The sequence below is a fragment of the Nelumbo lutea genome, chromosome 1, assembly GCF_056320005.1.
Source record: "Nelumbo lutea isolate HS-2025 chromosome 1, American lotus-T2T, whole genome shotgun sequence".
Classification (NCBI taxonomy): Eukaryota; Viridiplantae; Streptophyta; class Magnoliopsida; order Proteales; family Nelumbonaceae; genus Nelumbo; species Nelumbo lutea.
This window is the reverse complement of record NC_142684.1, coordinates 158,393,182-158,415,568: the sequence shown is the minus strand read 5'-3', so window position 1 is coordinate 158,415,568 and position 22,387 is coordinate 158,393,182. Positions and strand designations below refer to the sequence as shown.

At 40.6% G+C, this 22,387-nt stretch overlaps 1 protein-coding gene across 3 annotated transcripts in view; it reads right to left on the bottom strand.

The window, feature by feature from the left end:
- The window catches only part of LOC148878655 (uncharacterized), a 64,776-nt gene that overhangs the window by 9,677 nt on the left and 32,712 nt on the right, over window positions 1-22,387 (bottom strand). For 2 of the 3 annotated variants that reach the window (XM_088957915.1, XM_088957908.1), the window contains exons 4-5: window positions 18,842-18,938; window positions 884-954 (exon numbers count right to left, since the gene is read on the bottom strand). In XM_088957915.1, coding sequence (XP_088814041.1) covers window positions 884-954; window positions 18,842-18,938 — 168 coding nt within the window. The remainder of the gene's footprint in view (window positions 1-883; window positions 955-18,841; window positions 18,939-22,387) is intronic. The other variant, XM_088957921.1, reaches the window with a different exon arrangement.

Below are 22,387 nucleotides of genomic sequence, written 5' to 3'. Positions count from 1 at the left end.
TCTCTATTCTTTTTCATGGTAAAAAATGGACTTATCTTTTTTTTTTTGGATCAATAACAGAAATTTTATTAAAAGAGATATAGAGATTACAACCAGAAGGGAGGGGTAAAAAGTCTTAACCCTCCCTAACAAAACTGAAAACACATGTTACAATATAGCCCAGAAAAGATTTGTTCTTCGCCCCTAAAAAATGGACTTATCTTATGGGCCATAGGCTAAAGAATGAACCACATAAATACTTGTCTTCTCCTGTGCTCTTCTTTTTTTCTTTTTCTTTTCTTTTTTGGCTATAGTTCTTTGTGGTTCTTTGTAGGGATAACATTTGAAGCCAACAGATCCCCAATGGTTCCATGACAAGATACAATCCTTTACTAAGAAGAAGCTAGGACATCCTATACTGTAGATAAGGATATTTTTTTACCAATGAAATAGTGTTTCAACCATCACACTCCTAAAGAAGTTGGAATGGCAGAATTAGTTGAAAGGTTCAACCATCAGAAACTAGCTTTGACTCTTCATAAAAGGGTTCTCAGTAGCATTGAGGTTGTGGATAAGTCTTGGAACAATAAGATGGCTGGTGGATCAGAGCTTTGCTTTCAGGTTTTATTGATCAAGTTATTATCGCCTTGTTGGATTTTCATCAAGTTTTCTTCTAGGAACCTCCTCAATCCTCTTGATTACAAAAGACTCTTGAGACTGCTATTGTCTTTGAATCCCTTTGTGGGATTTACAAGATCGGTTTCAAATGTATCCCTAGGTTGCATTACTTCCTAATTTCCCCCTATTATTACTCAAGGAAAGTAATATATAAGAATTATTTTTTTAGAATAAGATAACACAATTAATATCAGAATGTTCCCAAGTTTTGAGAGTAGTTTCTTACAGTAACTGCATTAAGGAGAGCAGGCCGCTCATCCATACTTTCTCCAAGCCCAAAGCCACCAATCCAGTATCCTGCATCAAACATTTCCCCAACAATATCATCAAACCTAGAAACCAAAATGCATTGCGAACTTGAATTCAGTAACCCATGCATACAAAACCTTAGTGCTTTTCAGGAAGGTGCTTATCTAACAATTTTACTTCTGTGAGCTGGACGGTGACATGTTGCTCAATAAAAGAAGGGTTAAAACTGAAACTAAAGAAAGCCTGCATGAATGGAATTTCCTTCATGCTTAAGCAAATGTTCAGTTGCAATTGACCGAAGCAGATTATGGATGAAATGGAAATGGTAAGAACACCATTTAGATGGATGCAAGACATCCAACTAAGGCTCTTTCTAATTACTTGATAATCTTGTACATTGTAATGCTGAATTCAATAACCTTGCTATGTTGGACAGGTTTATCCATGGAGACAGATGGTCCGTTGTTCTAGTTAGCCCCAGCTTACTCAAGACTGGGAGTAGGTGGTGCTGATAAGAAGTGATGTGAAAAACCAGGTAATGGACACTTTACTTCCCATTATTGTATTTATATTCTTCAATATGTAAGGGAATTAATGTCAAACAACAAGTAATATTATTATTATGATTATTATGATAATGATAATAATCTTTCATAGCTATGAGGTTGTCTTCCTTCTTTAAATCTTTCTCTTTATTTTATCCTCTGCAAAACCTCAAATAAACTTCTATTGATGCTTTCCCCAATGAATGAGTTCAACATAATGTCTGCCTAGGTGTAGTCTAAGGATAAGGATCTTACTTGAGTCCAGATAGTCTAATTTTTAGGAAATTCAACAAGGGCACAACAAACTTCTTGTTAGAGTCGACAGTCCAGGGGTGTTTGAGTCATTTCATAGTGCTTTACTTAAAGGTGTTTTGTCTATTATGTCTGAAGTTAAGTAGAGTGTCCCCTACATAAAAAGGGGCACAAAGGTCATTGTACTTAATGTTACAAACCTATATATATTAGTTCTGGTCGACTGAGAGAGTGGCGTTTCTCTTAGAGACCATCCAAACCATCTCTTCTTCTTCTTCCCTTCTTCTCTTTTTCTTTTTATTCCAGGAAGGAAATCAGGTCTGATTGATCTTCTATCATGGTATCAGAACCCTGATTTTTTTTTTTGGAGAAAGTAAGGTAAATAATTTTATTGAAGAGGGATAAAAAAGATACAACAATTTCCGGGCATCTCACACCCAAAAAGAAGACATGTTACAGACTCCAGATGGACTGAGTGCAAAGCAAATGAAAAAGATTCCGAGACTAACTCAGAGTTAACTGACAGCCTAGAAGCAAGCTTAGACACTGCAGCCTGAATTAATTCCTCCAGACTTCTCACTTTGATGTAAAAAATCCTGTTGTTTCTTTCAGTCCATGAAGTTACTAAAACAGCCACAGGAATGTTTCTCCAGATCAGAATACCCTTCTTCTACAGGTCTGGCAAATTCCAGCAGCACAAGAGATCCTTAATTGAACCATGCATAACCCAGAAAACCCTAGCTGCTTTAAGAAAGTGCTCCCAAACTCTTACAGAGATCGAACAGTGGATGCCAAGGTGATCAACTGTCTCTGGCAAGAGTCCACATAAGCCACAGCTAAGGTCTGAAAGCTGAACTCCTCTCCTAACCAAGTTAGCTATCGACAGGCACTTATTTAGAGCCATCACCCAAACCAAAAAACTATGCTTAGGTGGACTGACAGAATTCCACACCTGCTTGCTTGGAAAATCAGAATTATTTGCTCTACTCAACTTTGAAGCCAAAGATTTAACAGTAAAAACACCATCTCCACCTCCACTCATCCTCCATATTAGCAGAGATAGATTGCCTCTGTAACAGTTGCAGAAGGGCCAACAGCTGATCCATCTCCCAGTCAAAAAAAAATCGTCTAAAAAGGGGACACCAGGAGATTGATTCCCCAGTCACATCAAAAGAATCAGCCACTGAAGCCTCAGGACTCAGGGCACACTGAAAAAGCAGCGGAAAGGCTTCATCCAAGGGTGTGTCTAAACACTAGGAATCCTTCCAAAACTTCAACCTGTCTCCCCTACTAATCTTGAGAGCTAGGCCATCAGAAAAAGTCAGGAAAGATTTCAAATTTTCTTTCCAGAGTGATCACCCCCAGCTCTGAAAGGGATCCAAAGATTTCCAATTACCCCCAGTCCACCCCATATTTAGAAACAATTAGGGTCCCACCTAGCATTCCTCTCAACAGCAAACCTCCAAAGCCATTTACTGAGGAGAGAAGAGTTGAAAACCTTCAACCTCCTAATTCCCAACCCACCATCCTCCACAGGGAAGCAGACCTGATCCCACTTAACAAGATGTATTTTTCTTTCTTCCTCCCAACCTCTCCACAGAAAATTTCTTTGAAGGGACTCCATCTTTTTTGCTACTTTTGAAGGGATGGGAAAGAGGGATAAGAAGTAGGTAGGTAGGTTAGAAAGAGTACTTTTAAGGAGAGTAACTCTGCCCCCTGATGAAAGATACTTGGCTTTCCATGAAGCCAGTTTCCTTTCCATCCTTTCTACCACAGGATCACAAATAGCACTCAAGGTACACTTGGCTCCTAGAGGGAGCCCTAGGTATTTTCCAGGGAGATGATCCACTTTACATGCAAGGACTTCAGCCAACTCTTCTAAGCAGTCCATTTGGCCCACTGGAAAAAGAACACTCTTTCCCAAATTTACTTTGAGAGCCCTGAAACCACTTCAAACCAGCACAGAATCCCCAACATACTCTCCAACTGATCTCGAGAAATGCCAATAAAACATAAAGTATCATCTGCAAACTGTAACATGTGCACCTTCTCCCCCCCCCCCCCCGAGCAGATTTCAAAACCCCTCCCACTAACCATCAGAGTAACACAAACTTTCATCTAGTTCCTCCATTTTTGCCCAAAATTCATTTGTGCAAGCACAAAGTCCAAACATCTCCAATTCACATGGTCATAAGCTTTATCAATATCCAATTTACAAACCAGGCCTGGCGTCCTATATCTTCTCCTAGAGTCAATGAGTTTATTAGCAATAAGAACACTGTCCAGCATCTATCTCCCCAGAATAAAAGCACTTTGACTTTCAGATATTACACTAGATAAAACCCTTTTCATCCTCTCAGCCAAGATTCTTGCCAGAATTTTATAAAAACTATTGAGAAGACTAATAGGTCTAAAGTCTTTGATGTTAACAGCCCCGGCCACTTTAGGAATGAGAAATAAAAGTGGCATTTAGACTTCTCTGCAAGGAGGCACTACTATGGAAATTCAGGAACACAATCAACACATCTTGTTTAATTAACTCCCAACACTTCACATAAAACAGGTTTGTCAAGCCATTTGGGCCAGGAGATTTCTCTATTTCCATCTTATCAATTGCTTCTTTAACTTCCAATTCAGTGAAAGGTTTTTCCAGAAAAGCTTTTTGTTCGTTAGAGAACCTTTTGAAATGGGTGTGAGCAGGAAAGAGGTCTAACCGGCCAGGGTTCTTTGTATAGATTTTTATAAAAAGAAGAAGCCAAAGCTTTGATCTTAGCAATCGATTCACCTATTCTGCCCTCACTCTCTAACTTACTGATCTCCTTAGCTCTATTTCGAGCATTGGCCATTTTGTGAAAGAAGCCACTATTCTTGTCCCCCACCTTAAGCCAAGTAGATTTAGCTCTCTGTCTCCACCTGATTTCATCCTTAACAGTTAGTTTATCAAAAGACACCTTGGCTTGACTCCTTTTCAGTTGATCATGAGAAATTTGACCAGCTTCTTCAGCTCTATCCACCTCTTAAATCACACTAAGACATACCTTTTTTTCAGTTTCCAAGGACAGACTACTCTCCAGCTTCCAAATTATGATTTTTTCTTTAATTATCCCCATTTTTCAGAATCAGAGCCCTGATTTTCCTACCCAGTTTTTTCTTTTTCAGCGCCTTCTAGCACACTTGCTTGGACATTTCTTGGTGATTACCTGGAGGATTAAAGAAAGAACAAAAAGAAGGGATCGCTTTATATCTAGGGATGTATTCATGCCTCCAATTGCTGTAGTAAGTGTTGTTTCAGTGGAGTTTTAGAGAAACCCTCTAATCGATGTACCGAAGAGGGACCGTCAGTGATCAGTTGATGTGCAACAGTTCGTGTGGGGTATTTCAGTGATCTGAAAGGGCACAGTCATGGATTTCTTGATTTATTGTGGACAGCCTATTAGCAGGTATGCACAAGAAGTGAGTTTTTGTGTGTTTCTTGTTAATGGAAGTGAGTCAAAGGTGTGAGAACAGTGCTGAAATCTGTTACAACACATGTTTCTGAGTTTCTCTGTGTTTATAAGTGGGTGATAGGTGTGAGGACAGTGCTGAAATCAGTTACAGCACATGTTTCTGTTGTAGTTGATTGATAGTGGTGTAGTGTGGTGCCATGAAGTGAAGTTTCCTCAGTGATCTGAAAGGGCACAGTCATGGATTTCTTGATTTATTGTGGACAGCCTATTAGCAGGTATGCACAAGAAGTGAGTTTTTGTGTGTTTCTTGTTAATGGAAGTGAGTCAAAGGTGTGAGAACAGTGCTGAAATCTGTTACAACACATGTTTCTGAGTTTCTCTGTGTTTATAAGTGGGTGATAGGTGTGAGGACAGTGCTGAAATCAGTTACAGCACATGTTTCTGTTGTAGTTGATTGATAGTGGTGTAGTGTGGTGCCATGAAGTGAAGTTTCCTTCTTTTTTTTATACCCATGGCAACCCTAGGAGTAGGAGAGAATAGTGATAAAAAAATCCAGTGTTATGATCCCCCCCTGATTTTCTGAATGTACAAATGGCATCTATCAAGTTGAATGGCGAGAATTATGTGCTATGGGCCAAGTTGGTGGAGATTTTTCTTAGAGCCAAGAAGAAGGTGAAACATGTGCTATGGGCCAAGTTGGAGGTCTTTCTTAGTGATCGGGAACAAGAAGATGCATAGGTTATCATGTGGTTGTGAAATAGTATGGAACCCAAAATCAATGTGAATTTTATGTTTCTTGATACAGCTAAGGAGAAATGTGATCATGCCAAGAAGCTTTATTCTGGATAGGATAATACTACAAGAGTATATAAGCTCTATCAAGAATATTTTAATCTACAACAAGGAAATTAAACACTTGAGTATTATGCTATATGAGGAACCTTTGGAATGAGCTCAATATCTATCATCCTTTGACATTGGATGTTAAAATTCAGCAATAAAAAGGGAGCAACTGGATGTGACCAAATTTTTAGTGGGTTTGAAGGCTGAGTATGAACTAGTAAGAGCTCAGATTCTAGGAGGCTCTGCTCTTCCCTCTCTTGAGGAGGTGTTTACATGACTCTGTTGGATTATTATTGGTTCCTTAGAGAGTTCCACCATTTCAGATAGATCAGCCTTTGTAATGATGATAAGGGGAGGCCTTGGAAATAGAGGGGGTCATGAAGTTCGGGGAGGCCATAGTGGACCTATGTTGAATCGTGGTGGTGGATATAGTGGAAGGTCAAGACTCAGGGGGAGGTCGTGGTAGAGGTTGTAGTTATGGGCCTAGGAAGTGTACACATTGTGGCAAGGAAAGGCACACTGTTAATTTTTGCTATGATCTACATGGGTCAATCATGCAGAAATAGGAAGTGGTGGTGAAGCAGTTGATGCCCAACAAACTGACCAAGAACCCTCTACATCTACTAGTGTCTCTGGGAAGGAGATGATGAGTATTCCACATGATGAGTATGAAAGGTTTCTTCAAGCTACCTCCCAGCAAAATACAACCACTCTTGCCCACTCAAGTATGACTTGTTTGGCTTCCAAACCTTCACCCTAGATTATCGATTCTGGAGCTTCCGATCATATGATTAGGACTCCACTCTCTAGGTTTGTTTTCCTCCCTTTCTCCATCTTTTACATCACAAATACTTATATTAGCTAATGGTTCGACCTCTCTCATTTGTGGTGTTGGCAATGTAGACACCACATCATTGTCTTTATCTTCAGTTCTTTTTGTGCCCAAATTCCCTTTTAATTTTATGTATGTTTATTAACCAAATCTCTCGATTATTCTATAACTTTCTTTCTTGGCTCTTGTGTTTTTCAGGATCTCAAGACGGGGATGAAGATTGGTGGAGGGCATGAAGCCGGTGGATTGTATAATCTTGATGGTGGTGGTTCGATGGTAGCTCTCCAGTCCTCCCTTACACCTCTCCAATGGCAGTGCAGGCTTGGTCATCCATCTCTTAAGACACTTCGTTACTTGTTCCATCATTCCATTGTCTTTCTTCATTAGAATGTGAGTCGTGTTAGCATGGGAAACACCATTGGGTTTCCTTCAATCCTAGACTCAATAGTCGTAGTTTGAGTCCTTTTGCTTTAGTCCATTATGATATTTAGGGTCCAAACAAAATTATGTTGTACAATAGTTACAAGTACTTTATAGTTTTTGTTGATGATTATTCAAGGACAGCATGGTTTTATCTTATGAAAGAAAAGTGAATTGTTCTCCATTTTTCAAAAATTTTATGCTGAAATTTGCACTCAATTTGGTGTTCACGTAAAGATTCTTCATTCTGATAATGGGAAAGAATATTTCTATACACCATTTCAATAATACTTAGAACAACATGGGACCATTTACCAAACCTCTTGCACTTATACACCTCAACAAAATGGGGTATCCAAATGTAAGAACCACCATCTACTTGAGATTGCCCAGTACCTTTTGCATCATATGAGTGTTCCTAAACATTTTTGGAGTAATGTTTTTCTTCACAGCTTGTTTCTTTATTAACTGGATACATTATCTATCCTTGAAGGTCAACCTTCCTTCTTAGTTTTGTTTCCTACATGTCTCCCTTTCCTTGGGTTTTTGGGTGTGTATGCTTTGTTCATAATCTATGGCTTGGGATGGACAAGTTAGACGCACGCTCTACAAAGTGAATCTTTCTTGGCTACTCTCGGACACAGAAGGGTGACAAGTGTTATAATCCTACTTCTTAGCATTCCTTTATATGCCCTGATTGTCACCTTCTTTGAGTTTGTTCTGTTCTTTACAAGTAATGATGTTTCTTCTTCATCTACTATGCTCCCACTTCCAATTCCTATGGATGACCCCATTCCCCTTATTGCAGGTTCCTATTGAGTGACCACCGATCAAGCAAGTGTATACGCATCGACAAGTATCAGCTCCTCCTCCAGTTTCTTCTCTATCAGCAGATCCGACAGTCATTCCTAACCTTGTGATGCACTTCAATCTAACCTTGATCTTCCCATTGCTTTGCGCAAAGGTGAACGTCGTTGTACTTTGTATCCTACTTCTAACTATGTTTCTGTTTCTCATCTTTCCGCTTCCCATTGCTAGCTTATTTCCCTTTTGTCTATTGTTTCTATTCATAAGAATGTCCAGGAAGCTATTACCTACCTAGAGTGGCGCCACACAATAGAAGAAAAACTCCCTACACTTGCACATAATCACACATGGGAGCTCACCACCCTTCCTCTCAATAAGCATGTTGTAGGTTGTAAGTGGGTGGTATACCATCGAGTACTTACCAGACGAAAGAATAGAGTACCAAGGGGTACTCTCAACTGTATGGAGTGGAATATATAGAGACATTCTCTCCTGTAGCCAAGATTGGCAAAGATCGTGCATTGATATCCTTAGTAGCTATGTATGATTGGCCCTTGTTTCAGCTTGACGTTCCGGTGTTTGAGGAGTTTGAAAGAAGAAAAAAGGAAGAGAAAGAAAAAAAACAAGGATCATTCACAATGGAGAGAGGAATGGGATGAGGATTTCTCAACCCAAGAAGATATGCTCACAGATGAAGACTAATGCAGGCTTCAGGATAGGGATCTTTGCTTTTGTTTAGTGTCGGGCCAGTAGCCCTTGTTTTATGGGAATATGTGTTGGGTCTGTGTTTTCGTTTTTAATTTGGGTGTGTGGGCAGCGTTCATATTTGTAAATTGCGGTTGTATTGGGCCTTATTGGGTCTTCCGAGTTGGCTCTCATGCTTTTGGTGATATCTTATCACCTTCTATTGTACTTCTCCTTTTTATTTTAATGAATTTTATCTCTAGCCTTCAAAAAATAAAAAAAAAAGAATGCCTTTCTGCATGGTGATCTTAGTGAAGAAGTGTATATGGAACAACCACTAGGGTTTGTTGCTCAGGGGGAGGATGGTAAGGTGTGTAGACTAAACTTTTTTTTTATCAATAACACTAGCTTAATTAAATTAAAAGAAAAGAGGGAATATGGATACAAAAGGGGAGATAAAATATCTTAGCTCCTCAAAAACAGAAAACAAAGGGAGTGCAAAGAGAAAAGATTAAAAACTAGCCCAAAAAACAAACTCCCTATTCACTCCTTGCTTGGCCAACCCATCCGCAAATGAGTTGGCACTCACTCCTCTTCACCCAGCTATACTGAATCTCAATGTCCCTACCCAGCCATAAGAATTGTTTCTTTTTCATTGTTAAAGTTCCACAAGCCACTGTCCTCTGTCTTCAACCAACTAACCACCACCTTCGAATCACCTTCTAGGATCAAACGGTTGATATTTAATTCCTTTGCTCTTTGAATTCCTTCAAGCGCTGCAAGGATCTCAGCCCTAAGAGAGTCACCTTCTCCAATAGGGCCAGAGAATAAAGCAATAACAATCCCTTCCTCATTCCTGAAGAACTCCTCTAATCCCAGAGGGCCCTGGATTCCTTACACTGCTGCCATCAAAATTCAGCTTTATAAAGCCCGAGGGGGGAGAGGACCAAAATGGACAAAGAGTCCTCTTGCATCTAGCATTAGAAGCAATCTCTTTCCAGTTTCTTAGCAAATCATCCACAGGAAAATCTGAGAACAACTCCAAAGATTTTAGCCAGTGGACAGCCCTTAAAAGGATTTCGATCTAACAATTCTTCCAATGTTCTTTCCTTGTTGGAAAAAATGTGTTTCTTTCTTTCTTCCCACAATGACCAGCATACTACTGCCCTAATACACCTCCACATAGTTTTCCCTTGCTTCCTAGGCCAACTGAAAAAAGGAGAAAACAAACCTTGGACAATCTCCGAAGGATACCAAGAACACCCAAAACGGGAGAAAACCCACTCCCAAACTGTTTTGACAGCCTTACAAAAGACCATGAGGTGGTAGTCAGATTCTCCATCAGCTTTACAAAGAGCACATCTATTAGGAAGTAGACAAGTTGTTGGGTCTCTTTCTCTGAAGTAAGTCTAAAGTGTTGATTTTTTCCAGGAAAATTTCCCAACAAAAAAAAACCAACCCAAGGAGGAATAGGCCTGCTCCAAATTTCCTTAACTGGAAAGGACAACCCAAAGGGGATAGGAGGTTGAGTTATGGTTTCAAAGAATGAAGCACAAGAAAAGGTACCAGACCTAAAAGGGGTCCAAAATCTGGTGTCTTCCTTAGCAGGTTTAGGAAGACAATCTCAAGGGAGGCTAGCAAAGTTACCAAGCTATCCATGTTTGTATCCCTAATTGCCCTACGCAGGTCTAGGTTCCATCCAAAGCCAGAAGTGGAGGTTGAAGGGACCAAGAAAGAAGATATGGGTTCATTTTTCAAGTCTGATAGAGCATACAAGGAAGGAAACTGATCCTTCAAAGGAGAATCCCCGACCCAAAGTTGTTCCCAGAATTTTATTCGGTTACCAGAGTTTAGACCATACCTGATCCAAGGGGGCAAAACTGGAAGCAGATTGTGAATGGATTTCCAAGGAGAAGCAGCTGAAGCCCTTGCCAAGATTCTAGGATCCCAGACATTGTCTTCCAGCCCATGAATACTAGCCACAATCTTGGTCCACAATTTATACCTTTCCAATGAAAACCTCCACAACCACTTCCCCAGTAGAGCCATATTCCTTTTCTTGAAATTACCAATCCCAAGATCTAGTATTTTACACCTAGTGACCACCTCCCAACTCACCCTATGATCTCTCTTCTCCTCTCCAGGCTCCCGCAAAAAGTTCCTTATTAATTTTTTCAAAAGATTGGAAACCTTTGCGGGGATCTTAAACACTGACAGATAGTAGACAGGTAGGTTAGCTAGGGTAGACCTAATGAGAGTGATTCTCCCACCTAAAGATAGTTTCTCTTCCAGGCCGCCAGCCTCTTCTCAAACCTCTCCACTACCGGAGCCCAAAAGCTAACACTCTTAGGATTATCTCCTAAAGGGAGAACCAAGTATGTCAGGGGCCAGTCCAAAATTGCACAACCTAGCTCACCTGCAAATTCCCTTAGGTCCCTTTCGTTCACATTCACTCCCGCCACACAACTCTTATCAAAGTTCACCTTGAGGTTAGATATCTGCTCAAAGAGTTGTATTGTTAACTTTAGATTCCGGATCCAATTAAAGTTCCCTCCTTTACAGAATAGGATAGTATCATCTGCAAACTGTAGAAGTGTTAAGGGAACCTCCTCCCTTCCTACTCTCCACCCTCTTATCAAATTCCTCAAGTCTGCTCTATGGATCAATCTCCCAAGCACATCAACAATCAGGGTGAAAAGAAATGGGGAAAGAGGATCTCCCTGTCTTAGACCTCTCAACGCAGGAAAGAAGTCAACCATAGTCCCATTCACCAGGATAGAATAATGACAAGTCCTAACACAACCCCAAATCCACTTACACCACCTATCTCCAAAACCAAAACTCCTCAACACCTCCATCAAGAAAGACCAATCAACCAAGTCATAAGCCTTCTCCAAATCCAATTTGCAAACCACTCCCTTCTTCTTTGACTTCCTAAAGCTCTCCGAGCTCTCATTTGCAATGAGAATCTGATCGGTGATCTGTCTTCCATCCACAAAAGCACCTTGGTTGAGTGCAATAATAGAGGGAAGCACCTTCTTTATCCTAATAGACAACGCCATTGCAATGATTTTGTATAAGCTAGTCACCAGACTAATAGGTCTAAAATCCTTTGGTTGAGAAGCATCTTTCTTCTTTGGGACTAAAGCAATGAAAATTGAGTTCAAGCCCGGATTTATTACACCCCTCCAGTGGAACTCCTCAAAAACTGATCTAAGATCATTCTCCAAAATATCCCAACAATCCTGGTAAAAGGCCATTGTGAACCCATCTGGACCCGAAGCTTTTGTCCTATCCATTGAGAATACTGCTTCCTTTACCTCCTCCATATCAAAACTTTTTTCTAACCACTCTCCTCTGCACTTAGTGTCGGCCAATCCAATCCCTCCAACCACGCACTAACATTCATAGGCCTTCTAAAAATAGATTTGAAGTGGTTTACTAGAGCCTTTGCAATTTCTGTCGGGTGGGACAACACTGCTCCATCAACTTCCAAATTAAAGATGAAGTTCTTCTTTCTCCCCCCATTTTCCACTGAATGGAAAAACCTTGTGTTTCTGTCTCCCTCCTTTAGCCACTTACACCTGGATTTTTGCCTCTAACTGATTTCCTCCTTAACCAAGTTGTCCTCCATTTGCCTCCTCAAAACCCATCTCAACTTCCTTTCTTCCTCTCCAAAGGAACCTCTCTCTTCCTTCAGGTCCAAATCCTCGAATTGCTCCACCAGAACTTGTTTTCACTCTTCTAATCTTCCAAACTCCAGCCTATTTCACTCCTTTAATTGTGATTTTAAGTATTGGAGTTTCTTGTGGAACCTCATTCCCTCCCAATCAACTACCGGATTAGCTTGCTCCCACCACTCTCTGATCTTCTCAATGAAACCCAGATGAGTCAACCACATGTTTTCAAACCTGAAAGGGGTAGGCCCAACTCCTCTTATTTCCTCCTTGACCAACACTATAGGCCAGTGGTCTGAAATAAGCCCTGGGAGAACCCTAGAAGTAATATTGCCCCAATGTTCTCCCAATCTGTTGAGAACAAAAATCTGTCCAACTTAGAGAAAATTGGCCTTGATTGAAGGTTGGACCAAGTGAAGTTATTATTTAGGAAAGGAATTTCTTTAAGTTCAAAAGAGTTCACAAATTGGTTGAACTTCCTCATACTTGTTGTCACTCTCTGTCTGGGGTTGTTGGTTTCCTCTGTAAATCTCACTACATTAAAATCCCTTCCCACACACCAGGGTCCATCCTAGAGGCCTCTAATGTCACTCAATTCTTCCCATAATTTCTCCCTTTGCCTATAGTCATTGGGGCCATACACATTTGTTAGTACCCATTCATACCCACTCATACCCATCGTCCACCTGTCTGAACTTTAGGGAGACAGAATGATCTCCAATTAGCTCCTCCACACCTATGAGTAAATCTTCTTTCCACAGGGTCACAATCCCTCCTGAGGAACCCCATGAGGGAGCAGCCACCCACTTTATACCCCTATAACTCCACACACTCCTTGCCCATCTACAATCAAAATCCATTCTTTTGGACTCCTGAAGCATTACCACATCCGGATTAAACTTCTTAATTACCTCTTTAATTGTCGCTCTCTTCCTAATGCTGCCAAACCCCCTCACATTCCAACTTAGGATTCTCATTGAAAACTCTTAGCCTTAATCCTAACTACTCCAAGATCTATTTAGACCCTTTTCTTCTATCCCCTTTCACTTCAAACTTCTTGACCCCCTCAATATCTCTTTTTAATCTCTCCACTTCACTCAGCTTTCTATTCTTCATCTTGTTGTCCTCTTTTTTTTGCATGTAGGCTTTTAGATCATTCGGGTTCTTTAGCTTGCACCCCAACTTTTTCACAAACTCTGCAACTGACTCTTCCCCACTAGTTTCCTCTTTTTCTAAAGTTGCACTCTCCTCATTCCTAGAAACTTCTTGTTCCTTCTCACATTACCGCCAACTACAGCCCTTTCTGTCCCCTCCATGCTCCCTCTCTGCAATTCCTTCCTCTCCACTTCACCCAAAAGGCTCTCTAAGATTTCCCATATTTTTGTCTCTCTGCAAGTTTTCTCACCCACTTCCCCCCCTTGTAGACGCACTATGGCTTTCAGACCAAGGGCTTCCGACTCTTGGTTGGGAAGAGAATCTGGAACACGAGACACAAAGCGCTCATCAGTAGCCAAAACTGAATTGACAGAGTTGAGGGATTTACCTGAGGCAGAGAAGTGAGGAGAGAGCATAGGCGAAGGAGTGGTAGTCACTGTATTTTTTGAGAAATTAGAGCACTCTGTCTCCCCAAGTTGGGGGAAGAAAATCCCTGCCGCTGTATCAACACAAAGACCCCTTTCTGTACCCAAGTACTTCTCTGTGAGGTACCCTTGTTCAGCTCTGAGAAGACCCGAGCTACCTCCTTTTCGGCCTCTTGCAAAGCGCTAGAACTAGGGAAGGGCTCAGCCAAATTTGGGTTAAGATCATTCACCCGCTCCTCCCCCTCCTCCTTTCCCTCCCCCACCGAATCCCCTATGAACAAACAATCCAGGCTGAAAGAATCCTTGTTCTGTTCTTCAGATAGAGCTTCATCTGCCGCACTGCCTAAACTCCCACAGGCTTCCGATCTTTCATCATAGTCAGAATCTAAGTCGTAGCTTATCCAACCTTGTTCAGCCTCTTCCTTCTCTTATGTTCTAACTCTCAAATAGCACGAGTTCGAGCGATCAAGAACGTTGTGTTTTTGCGCGTTGCCAGCTGTCCGCTGAACCCAGCACAGAGGATGGCGTCCTTCTGCCTTGCTCACCATCTGAGACCCTCCACAGTCGAGAGGGCGAGACCTAGACGATGATAGATGAATGTTGCCATCTATCATTGCCCCATGCCTGCACCGCCCCACGTGATGACTTAAGTTGTCATGTGGGCTTTTAAAAAAACCACCTAATGCCTGCCCCGCTCCAAGTGAAGGCTCACCCATTGACCTATCTGGCCCAGCCTTCCTTAAAGTTGGTTCAGACAATAACTTTGAGCACAACCGAACCTAACCCATTTTATCCACGTCAGCATAGGACGAGCCACCCTCTTTAAACAACCCAACTTCAAAAAAAAATGAATTAGAAGCCTTAATAGGAAAGCTTCGAGACTTAGGGCATCCCTGCGACTGTTCCCCTTCCTCTGTAGTTCGCCCACACGCACAAGGCTTTCCCGCCAGCCCCTGAAGGCCACGTGTACACCAATCTGCAGACTCGTCAGCTCCTTCAACCTGTTCGTCTTCCCCAAAGCAAGGCTTCATCTTCTGAAGCTAACCAGACCTTGTACCAGGCATCTTCTGAGAGAACTTCGAAGGCACGCAGCAAGTACTCCGGCTTGATCCCAACAACCTTAAGTTCCACAACTCTCAAGTTTCTTAAGTTAACCTCCAACAGAACTCCACCCAACGCTCTGACAATTTTCCTTAGTATTTGATCATTCCAAAGGTTGAAAGGAAGACCGAGAAGTTTGATCAAGAAGCTACCGACTCTAGATTCAACTTCGTTGCAAGTTGGAGCCCAGTTCTGGACCTGAATCAAACTTCCCTCTACAAGGAATGTACTGAAATTCAGTTTCTTATCGCCAATATCTAATAAAGCTTTCTTTTCAGCAAAAGGCAACAACACTACATCTTCATCTAAGCCCAACCTCTCTGCAACTACTTCTAAAACCTTCGTTCAATCTTCTATCACCCTGTCTGCCACTAGGACCATCCTCTTCTCCCAGCTCCCACTCCCTTCTTCCAAAGCTACTCGTCGGAGGACAGTCGAGCTAGACACCAAAACTTCAGGGCAATGCTTAAAGCAGGGCACCTGATTACACAGGACAGAAGGATTACAATCCTTCAAGCAGGGACTTCTTCCACTCTCCCTTCGACCTCCAGAAGAAAAGCCTAAAGATTAAAAGTGAAGGAAGCCCACCCTCTCCGCTTCTGGCCTTCTGGAATACACAACACTTGCCTTTTGTTATTACCAAAGAGTTCGGTAACCATTATAAACCACCCGTTTCCATTCCTCTTTAGCACAGATTTGAACCTCTTACTCTCACAGGTCAACGAGTTTCTCCAACCTTCTTCCCATAAAGAATTAACAGTTCCATCTACAAAATCTTATGCCTCCTCAGGTAGGAGAATCGTCGCCCTGCTCCCTTCTCTGATTTTCAAGTGAACCTTCCCCTTTGTCCTTCCCTGCTCGAACAAGAAAGATTTGGCTTCAATGATCAACTCCAGTCTCCATTTCCCCGCCATCTTGAACTTCCTCTCCTCTCCCATGGAATTTTTTGGAGGATTTTATGCAGATGTTCAAAGAGTTTCAGCAAGAGGGAAACTATTAAGATCGATTAATTAAATTCCACGACTCTAATAAGCACATACATGTTGTCTTTCAATGTGGGATCTCCTCGACTTGTTGTCAGTTTCTGTTCCAAACTTTTTTACAGGTGTTGCACCCCATGACTTTTTCTTATTACTTTCCACCCAAGTCCTTTACGGTATGCCTGATATTTTTCTATAAGGACAATATTTCCATGTGTAGTTGGATGCCATGCTCTCAGAGTTTTGCTTTCAGGAGATCCAGGCCTGGTGTGTAGACTGACTTAAGAAGGCAACTTACAGATTGAAACAATCTCTACATGCCTGATTTGGTAGGTTCAGTGAGGTAGTTAAGGATTTCAGTATGAAGCAATGTCAGGTTGATCATTTGGTGTTTAGCTATGATTTGAAAGCTAGGAAGGTTATGTTGGTGGTTTATGTAGATGACATTATCATTACAGGTAGTGACAATTTGGGGATTGATAAATTGAAGGTTTTTCTACATGATCACATTCAAACAAAAGATCTTGGTAAACTGAAATACTTTCTAGAAATAGAAGTTGCAAAGTCGAAGCATGGCATCAATTTATTTTAGAGGAAGTATGCACTTGACTTGTTAGAGATGACAATAATTGTTGGGTTCTAAACCACTTGAAACACCAATGGAGCCCAACATCAAACTAAGCACTAATGCAGGTTAAGAATTTGATAATCCTGGGAGGCACAAGAGGTTAGTGGGTAAGTTAAATTATTTGACTATTATCAGGCCTGACATTTCCTTTGTAGTGAGTGTCGTCAACCAATTTATACAAAAGCCTCAAGTTCCCCATTGGGATGCAATTCTGAGAATTGTACAGTATTTGAAAGGAGCTCCAAGTCGTGGATTATTATACAAATCAGGAAGGAGTCTTGAAATAGAGGGCTATACAGATGCAGATTGGGCAGGCTCAATGTCCGATAGAAGGTCCACTACAGGGTACTGTAATTTTCTTGGAGGTAATCTAGTAACATGGAAGAGCAAGAAACAAACAGTTGTTGCCAAAAGCAATGTTGAAGTTGAATAGAGCCATGGTACACATAGCTTGTGAATTAGTGTGGTTAAAGAACCTCCTCCAGGAGAATGGGTATACACTCAACAATCCTATGAAGTTGTACTGTGACAACCAAGTTGCAGTTCACATCACATCTAATCCAGTCTTCCACGAGAGGACAAAACACATAAGTTGAATGTCACTTTATAAGAGAAAATACTCAATGGCTAATGAAGAGTTCAAGCCTTACAAGGGCCCTATCACTCGAGTGAGTGCTCGATTGTTGCAAAGTTTTGAAGCCAGTTCAAGTTCAAGTTTGACTAGTGTTCTGTCACTTCAAAAGCCAATCTAATCCATTAAGATATTGAATCTTCAATTTAAGAAAATGAATTTGTAAATGAAATAACATCCCATTTACATAAAAAAATGGCATGTCCTCAGAAGAAGGTCAGGAGTCAAATTTCATGCCAGACATGGTGACTAGCACCTCAAGTTTAGAAGAACAAATTCAAGAGATGCAACAAAAGATGGAAAATAAATTATGCAGAAATTTCATCTCTTGCTGCTCTGTTGGCAACTCAAGCAAGTACATTTACTAGGGAGTCGTCTCAACAAGCAACATCAAATTTTGCTCCCACTCCTCAACTTTGGGTGTTAGTCAACACATGCATGCACCCAAAGTTGCTCACTTTATTACTACAAAGAGTTCTTGTTTACTTAAAAAAAGCATCCCAATTGGGGGTTGTTCACTAAGCATGATCATATGAGAGTAAAGGTGTACATCGATGCAAACTAGGCAAGGTCAATTAATGAGGTACACTAGTGGTTACTGCACATTTATTGGTGGAAATCTTGTTACATGGAGGAGCAAGAAACAAGATGCAATAGCTAAGTTGAATGTTGAGGCCAAATATCAAGCTGTAACTCATGGGGTTACAGAAGTTTTGTGGATTGAGAATCCCATGCAAGAAATTGCTTTGATTGTGGAGAACCAAATGTCCTTCTATTGTGGTAACAAAGTTGCTATCAACATTGCAACTAATCTTATTCTCCATGATCAAACCAAGCATATCGAAGTTGATAAGCATTTTATTCGTGAGAAGGGTAGAAGGGTGAGGTTGCACTCCCTATGTTCCTACTAAGGAGTAAGGACCATTTGGCCGATGTACTTACAAAGAGTTTGAATCCCAAGAGGCATGATGAATTATATAGCAAGTTGGGCATGTTTGAATTTTATGACCCAATCTGAGGGGCAACGTTGTCACATGAGAGTTTTTAATTCTTTCTATGTATAAAGGCATTTATGTCCTTTCCTATGTAATGTCAGTCACCTTATTATAGATAAAGTTGCACACCACCAGCCCAATTTTTGGCTTCTATTCTTCTTTTCTCTCTCCTTTAGCTTTCTCTCTTCTTCTTCTTCTTCTTCTTCTTCTTCTTTGATTCTTGACATAACAATAGTACTGAATAAAGTGGAAAATGGAACATGATTCATGGAGCCAACCATATAGCTGGTTCAGTTTTTACTGTTATTACTAAATTCAAATTACTATTTATGGAAAATTTTGGACCTGGTAGTTATAATAACTCTCATAATTACTATTTTAGTATTTACCAATTTTGTCATTGTCTCTTACTACAAAGCCCATGTCAAACTACTCAAAGTAATCAATAATCAGACGGTAATGGCATGAATTCCATATACAAATTCAATAAACAGACAAGGGATCAAGTACTAACCTGATACATTCCGCCTTGATACTTCTTGAGCACAACGGCTGCGTTCTCCCACACTAGAACCTCCAACAATGGCACCGAAAACAGCTCCTCCATCTGCCTAAAGTTCATAAAATAGACTAATTTTAAGTTCTAAAGGATAAGTAGTGCGCACAAGAAGAAAGCAAGACAGTACACAAGGTATGAAATTTATCATGCTACGTACTTCAAGATTCCCCGTCCTTATTTATAGTTTTTGTCCTTATATTTGTTTTTAAAATTCTACTGTTGTTGGGGGAAAACACTAATGAGTTTATACCTAATTATTCAAATATCAAGAAACAGCTGGAACCAAGGTATGGAGGTTGAAGAGAGAGGTTTCGTGGAGAAAACAAAATGGAGGTCATCTCTGAGGGTAGAGGCTAAAGATCTCCTCTTTGAAGAAATATGGATTAAAGTTAGACTTAGTCTGAAAATAAGAGAACAGAAGATGGCCACAGTTCTTGTAGAAGGCTCAGAGATGATCGACTGGTTGAAAGAGTTTGTTTCTGATGCAGCAGCTAAAGGGAAGCAGCATAGTTGTCAATACAATGCCTAGGCGACAAGGCGCCCTTTGAGGCTCGCCTCGCCTAATCGCCTAGCAGTTTTCTACTTCCTACTATAAAATACTATTTTATTCATTCTTTCCTGAGATTATAATTATAAAATAGACATTATTAAAATAAAATAATCATTTTGTGTGTTTATATACTAATTTCTTTTTATTATATTCTTATTTATTAGGATTTAATCAACACGAACATTGCTAAATGCTGTATTGAACCCTCAAAGACTAAAAAACCTGAATCAATAAGGAAGAACTTAAAATTTTATCTAATCAGCACATTTTCCTCTTCCATATATTCTTCTTCTTCTTCTTCTTCTTCTTCTTCTTCTTCTTCTTCTTCTTTTCCTATAACAATACTTTTTATTTTCTTCTTTTCCTATAACAAAAATAAGGATTCAGCCCCTACATTTTTTGAATTTTACTTTCCTTCTTCCTTTTGTTCTCATGAATATGTTGATTTTCTATACTTTAATATGAAATTTATACGTTTCTTATGAAAATCTTGAATAATTATTAAAGAAATATGGTTATGGTACCTAGGGAACTACCCTAGGATCTATGTTTTTAATATAAAAAATCCATCGCCTAGGCGACACCTAGGCGCCCCCCAATCGCCTAGCCTCACCTTGGTGCCTTGAAAACTATGGGAAACAGATAAAATTAGAAAGAAAATTTCTTAGAGACAGGTAGGAGGTATGTGATGGAAAACAAGAGGAATGCAAAAGGTGCATTCATCTCTTACTGAATATTCCTCTAAAAGAAGGAAGCAAATGGTTTGTTTCCCTCAAGGGGAAAATAATCAAGGATGGATAGGGATAGCTGGTATGGTATACTAACAAATTTCCTAAATAGATGGGAGATGGAGAAAAAAGAGTTGATGGAAATTGATGAAAGTGAACAAAGCCCAGTAGTTACTAGTTAGTAGCAAGATCCTGTGTAAGGAAGAGGAACCAAAAAAGAAATTCTTGGCCATGGAAAACAATAGTAGGAATCCTTCCTTGGTAGCAGATGGGACAACAGGAAAATGAGGAAGAATGCTAGTGATTGATGCTGGAGAGTTGGTAACAAATTGGTGGAAAGTTGCAGAACTGTTGAAGTTCAAACTGGGACTAAGGAGCACCTTTATTTTAACTCCGTTTGATCTTGCTAAGGCAGTGCTGGACCCTCTTGAAAACCAGGTAAATGTTAAAGCTTTATGTATCTAAGATGCTCTGGGGACCTTCTCAGTCTTTAAATGGTCTTCATCTTCCAATTCAAAGATCTTCTCAGTGGAAGATAATGTTACTTTCAAGTGATTGGTTTGCCATTCCATCTCTGGAATCAAGAGACAGCAAACTCAATTGCTTTGTTGTGTGGTGCTCGCCTTGATGGTGTATTTTAGGGAGACTTGTGAAGTGCAGCCCTTCTACCGGGTGGAGTAAAACCATAAGATATATCGAGGAAGGTGACCGTTGCTATGGATGGATTTCTTTTACCAATCCGGTTAGTGTCTTCATTGAAGCTACCCTTTGGAGGGAGGCCAGACAGGAGGAAGATGAAAAGGTCGAGGAAATGGAGCTACATGGCAGATTGGAGCTGGTTAAACAGAAGAAACTGGGAAATTTCACCAAAATGGAAACACAACCTTTAAGCAACCCAAAAGATTTGGGTTAGGAGATTTGTAGAAAACGTGAGATACAAGGTAAGGGTATGATAACCAACAGGACATTTGCTCAGGTAGTAGCTTCTGGTGCCAAGCAAGATAATTTGAACGGCTTAAGTGAGGGGAAGGGCCCGCTGGTAGTACAAACTGAACCACAAATTGGGGGAGGTAAACCATCAGGTCAGGCTGGAATCTTGTTAGAATCAAGAAACCTTATGGTGGCTGACCCAGAAGGCCCCAGTTCAAATTCAAATTCTACTCCTGGGCCCAGTAGACCCAAATCTAAGTTAAGTAAGCCAAAATTAATTGACCCAGGGCTTAAGTTGGCATGTGAGGACATAAAGGAGAACATGACAGGGGAGCATCTCAGGTAGACAGTAAACAAGGTCTATCATCGTCTTCCTCGAGCTCCTCCTTTCAATCGAACAACTCTGCAAAAGTCTTCAGCTCCTTACAGTGGATCCCATCGAAGAAGTTGGCTTGATCTTCACAGGATCGCCGTAATCCGAGTTGTGTGAAGCGCAGTGAGCTACATGACTTAGATTTGGAAATGTCGACAGATGACGAAGAGTTTTTTTATTCGGATTCAAAATCTGGAAAAACCTTCAGTCTAGGAAGTATTGACCTCCAAAAACCAAAAGATATCATGGAGGAGGGAAGCGTAAACACTAAACTTTTATTTCTAGAGGAGGAAATTGATCCACAAGATTTTGGCAATGGCAAACAGCCGAGGAATTTGAGTCTCAATGGTGGCGAAAAGATATCTTCCCTTCTAGGAATTCTATACAAAAAACAAATGGTGTTGGAAACACTTGTAGAGGTCTGGCAGATTACATCCCCGCCAATAAACGAGTCTACTCCATTTGCACAGCCTATTCAGGATATCAGGCTAGAGAGATAGGAATAAAATCTTACGCCTCACCTAAGGATTCACATAAAGGGAAAGACTAGTGAGGTACCTTTGACTGCAGAGGGTGAAAAAGTCATGGTTGAACCTAGTTTACTTCCACAACTGAGTCAGGAACAAGGAATGGGTCTGGTCTTGACTTCAACAGTTGATACCCAACATTTGGTCCCATTGCAATCACCTTTGTTACCTTGTCCATTTGCTTTTAGATACTAATATGGGTTCTATGTCTGTAACGGATATCCTGGAATCTCAACCAAAACAACCAAGTGGCCGCAGGGAAGTGATGAATGAGAGTGCTGGAAGTTGAACTGAGAAAGGGGATTGTTTAGTAGAAAGGAAACAGGAGGAACTGGAACGGATTTGGGAGCAGATTTGTACACTGTTGGAGGAATATAAACAGAAAGAGGAAAT